The sequence below is a fragment of the Crocodylus porosus genome, unplaced genomic scaffold, assembly GCF_001723895.1.
Source record: "Crocodylus porosus isolate Cpor-Errol unplaced genomic scaffold, CroPor_comp1, whole genome shotgun sequence".
Lineage (NCBI taxonomy): Eukaryota > Metazoa > Chordata > Crocodylia > Crocodylidae > Crocodylus > Crocodylus porosus.
In genome coordinates this window covers 1,072,472-1,077,288 of record NW_017728944.1, presented here as the reverse complement: position 1 = coordinate 1,077,288, position 4,817 = coordinate 1,072,472, and the positions used below count along the sequence as shown (strand labels likewise).

Genomic DNA, 4,817 nt, shown 5'->3' with positions numbered 1-4,817 from the left:
GGTCACAAGCTGGCAGAGGGTAGATTGAGATTAGACATCAGGAGGCGCTACTTCACGGTCAGGGCAGCTAGGATCTGGAACCAACTTCCAAGCAAAGTGGTGCTGGCTCCTACCCTGGGGGTCTTTAAGACAAGGCTGGACAAATCACCTTGCTTGGGTCATTTGACTTCAGTACTCTTTCCTGCCATGGCAGGCAGTCAGACTTAATGATCTGCTCAGGTCCCTTCTGACCCTACCAACTATGAAATTGCTTGTCTGGGCCTCAACATGGAAGGAAAGGAGCTACAGAAAAGCTACAGAAGTCAGTGCACCCAAAACTAGTAAAAGCTCTTCTGTGGTCTGATGACAGAGCCTGGCCTTCTCCAAGATCCCAGTATCAGATGAGGGAAGGCAGCGTAGATGACAGACTACACCTTGGACAAGTAGGGCTTTCCCAGACAAACTACACCCCCCAGATGATTATAGCTTGTTACCAGGGTTGCTGGGCTGGATGTGATGAGGTTGCTGGTGGTGCTGCTGCTGTTCCGTGGGTCTCCTGTAGTTGGCGCCATCCTGAGAGTTCCTGCGCTCCATCTCTCCACCCTCACCGGGGCTGGAACCCATCCTGCTCTTCTCAAACTCCTCATGGTACTTTATCTACAAGAGGAAAAAAGAGGCAGCAATTAGGATGCTGCCTGCTGGCTCCTTCCCTAGGCTTGAGACAGCTGGGCTACAGACCGTGTTTAACCTGCTAGCACAGATCCTGTTCTCATCAAGAAGCACGGTATGCACTGCTGTAGCCACTGGAGATGCAGACATCTCAAACAGGAAACTGCCTTAGGTGCTGCCTCACTTGGATCAAGCCTTGCAGAAAGAATCATCCCAGGGTTTGACCTAGGTCCATGCCTATGGCCTGGTGCCAAAGGGCCACGCAACTTGAGAGCACACTTTGGGGGTCAGGGAAGAGCCCGTGACTCTTTCCACCAAACAGGCTGTTGAAGCACAGCCATGACATCCAGGCTGCGCCCTAACACTTCTTGTGCAAGTTCAGCTAGCTACCCCTCACATCTTGGCATGTTAATGCTGTGCCCCTTTAGGACATTAGACCCCTACCACATCCCATCAGAGGTGGAGGGCTGCAAAAAGCTCAGGGCACCTCTGGGATATAGCCACAGAAAGTAATTGCTGTTCATGCTGCTCTCCAGAAGAGGGTGCCAGAGACTCTCAGCAGTTCCAGTTGGAAAGGCATCAGGACCAGGCAGCTGTGTTTGTTTGGGGCTAAGGGAACTTCCTTTCCACATGCACTTGGTCTGGACTGATGGAGACGGGTACAAGCTCTGACCTATAACGAGGCTCTCTTTTCTGTTGTCCAGAATCTGCTCCTTGCTTTTGGCCTCTCAGCAAAGGGTCAATTTGTGGCCCTGTTATTCTACCCTACAGATAGCCAAGACTGCTTCCCAGTATCTGGCACTGCCACTTTTCCCTTGCCTTCCCCTAGTGTTTCCACATGCCACCCCTCACCAACTGCAGGCTTCCTTGCAACAGAAACTGTCTTTGCCCCAAGTCTGTAGAGCACCCAGTACCCACAGGGCTCAATATCTACAGTACACTGAAACAGACAGTGTGCTAGGTAGGCCAAAACTTCTGCCCAGGAGCCTGTTTGCAGAGACAAGGCTCTGCTCAGGCCAGGAAGATACAAGGCCCTGCCCAGGCCAGGTTTTTTTTTGGGGGTGGGGTGGGGTGGAAATCTGGGTCACTTCTGCCCATTTCATCCATCATTTGAGTTGCAGCTGTACATGCACACAAGACTGTGGTGCTTGATGTTACAGAAACAGCAGACAGCCCCCCGTCTTGAGGAGTTTACACAGTCAAGAATGGGACAGCATTCAGGAGCAGTTGAGAACTTGCTTCAGTTTTTCCAGACAGGGGGCCTGCAGCTTTCGGTGAGATGTCCTGTTCTGGCAGGGTACTGCAACCTGCAAACAAGCACCTTACAACTCCCACACATGAAGAGCCTGGCTTGGCAGGCATGCTTTGGACTTGTTACAGTACACCCTGTGTACTACATATTGCAGCTACCTGTAACCCTGTGGCAGGTTATGTACTGCCACAGCATCAGGAACCTTCCGTGCAATCGCACCCTCCTGGTAACTAAAGTAGAAAACGTGCCACGAAGTCCAGCCCAGCCCTCTTCCCAATCACATAGCAAGTCCAGTACACAGCTCCTCACATAACACCACATGTCCTTGCTCCCCTTCCCCACCTTCAGTCGGAGTCCATACTGCTCCCTTCCTAACTGGGCTGGAGATACTTTAGCTATTAATGCTTGGCCTGATCACCAAAGAAACCGGTTTTCTCTGACTTAAAAAATAAAATCCCCAATTTTCAGTTAGCAAAAGTAACCCCAAATCCACATTTTTCTGTTATCAAACCATGATTAGAACCAAATCGGGGTGCAGAACTGCTTCCTCTGTGGGCATTCATAGGGGTTCCTCCAGCATTAATGTGAGCTGAGCTGTGTCAAACTAAGGATGCACCTCTGAGGTACTGCAATACTGGTCAGGGAAGTGGAGCTCACCCCTGCTTGCAATAGTACCAAGGCTGATCTGACCCTCAAGCCCTGTTGGTTTCTTTTCTCTTTCAGCCACTCTGTGAAGATCCTGTGTTCCTGACACTGACCTCTGAAGCACAGTAGCTTGGCCTCAGATTACTTCAGCTGGGAACACTCCCAAGCATCTAATTGGAGCCCAGGAGCATGATAAGCCAAGGGGGAGCAGAGTCCAGAAACACAGTGGGCTGTGACTTGGCCAAAACACTCAAGCACAGACAAAAAAAAATGAGGCAGAATGAGGGTGCAGGAAGGGAACCCCTACCAGGGAGGGTTGCAGGTTGGAACTATCAAGCCCCACTACCTCAGTTTAGCTCCCTTGATTTTGGCCTCCATGCCAGCTCTGCTGCAGCCAGAAGAGGCTATTAAAAGAGAAGGGACTGATGGTCTAGCTGTGAATCTGCAGACCTAGTACAGCACAGATCAGAGAGGAGAAAGCTACAACAGCTAATTAAGACAAAGGCTCCCACACTCTGTGCCTGTATGGTAACCAGAGCCAGGGACGGGCATGTGGTGGGAGTCAATTTTAGCTGGACAGGCAGGATTACCATTCACTGTGCTGAATATAACTTAGGAAGCCTCTTGTTAAGTGCAAGGACTGGTGCCTTCTGTCACCTCACAGGCAGTATTGCCAGAGACGGAAGCAAGGACCACAGCCTCTGCCCCATATATTCTAGGCAAAATGCCAAAGGGCTTAAAGCATGAACCAGGCATACACAGCCCCCTTATTTTTTTTTAATCCCACACAATTTAGTCCTAATGCCCATGCTTGTTGTTCCAGTCTCAGTGTCCCCTGAAGGCAGCCTAGCAGTATGTTTGGTTCTGCTACGGAACTACATGAAAACCCAAACCCATCTCCCTTCAGAGCCCCCAGGAGACAGCTCTGGCACATTAAGACAAAACACTCAAGTCCCCTGAACCAGATCTTTGTCACCAGAGACAGACACAAAGTGGAGCTGCAAGAACATTCTACAGCACCAGAGCAAACCCAGGAGTGCAGGTCAATGAGGTCATGTTTGGCTACAAAGAAATCTCCAAGGAAGTGCAAGGAAGAGAAACCCTTATAAATAGAGCCCTGAAGTGGCAGTAGGGCCAGGGAGATGGGAGACATGGAACAAGGAGATGCTGCATTTTCTAGTGGCAACAGCTTCCTCTGTGCCCATTAAGATAATGATATGTTATTCCTTTCTTCCCTCCTCCAGGTGTCCTTCATAGTCCCTCCACCTCCAGAACCTCCTCCTGAGGTTCTGCTTGAATTTCACCCTGCAACCTTTTTGTTTTTGGTCACCTCATCTGTGGCTCCAAGTCCTGGGACCTCTTGGTCAACTCCTCCTGGCCCTGGCCAAGTGGGCCCTGTATTCGACCGGGAAGGAGGCTCTGGCCTGGAGACTGCAGGGCTGCTTGCCTCTCACTTGTCTGTTCACATTTCTGGGCAGAGCACCAGTGGGCAGTGTCCACCAGTTCCTTGGATGCCTCTGAGGACCACCCAGGGGACTCTGTTCAGTGTCTCCCTCAGGCACACTTATTTTCACGTTTTCACCCTTTGACCCACACAACACTCCTATCCTGTTTTTTCCCTTAGCTGCCCCAAGAATTTAGTTGTACCACTCACTCATTAGCTCCACCTGGGGTTACTAGTTAGCCAGGTGGGCCTTAGGCAGAGAAGACATAGGACTTGGCTGCAACTGAAAGCAAGAAGAGATTCTCTACTTTGTCTGGCAAGCAGCAGCCTGACTCTTAGCTGTTGTGGACTCTGTTTTCCATTCAAAGAACTAGCGTTTCATCAGGCCCAAGGGCCACAGAAAGGATTGCTGGCTGTCCTACACAGTGGAGTCACATCTACACTAGCCCACCTACTGGTATTGCTTTCAGCAGAGCTCCAGAAAGCTGCCTATATTTTAGGTGTCATACATCAAGGATTGATGCATCCTGTTGGGACACCACCAGCTCCAACTTCTATGCCCCTGGGGAAGCTAAACAGCTTTGAGAAGTGCCTCAATGTGGCACAGGTGCTTAGGCCCATAACAGCATCTGGAAGGGTGGAGCAAGTCTCTAACAGAGCAAGCTATTTCCCCTGTGGTGAAAGCTTTTGCTGTATATAGAGAGTTAGGAAGGGAAAAACTTAGTGGACAGACCAAAAGAACCCCCCCCTCCCCCAACTTCGTTCCACAACTCAGGAAGTATTAAGCCTGCTATAAAAACAGAAACAGTCAGTTTTAGAAGTGAACAC

General features: G+C 50.3%; 1 protein-coding gene across 1 annotated transcript in view; it reads right to left on the bottom strand.

The window, feature by feature from the left end:
- The window catches only part of LASP1 (LIM and SH3 protein 1), a 57,072-nt gene that overhangs the window by 3,090 nt on the left and 49,165 nt on the right, over positions 1-4,817 (bottom strand). The window contains exon 5 of the mRNA XM_019550266.1: positions 474-636. Within this exon, the coding sequence (XP_019405811.1) occupies positions 474-636 (163 nt within the window). The remainder of the gene's footprint in view (positions 1-473; positions 637-4,817) is intronic.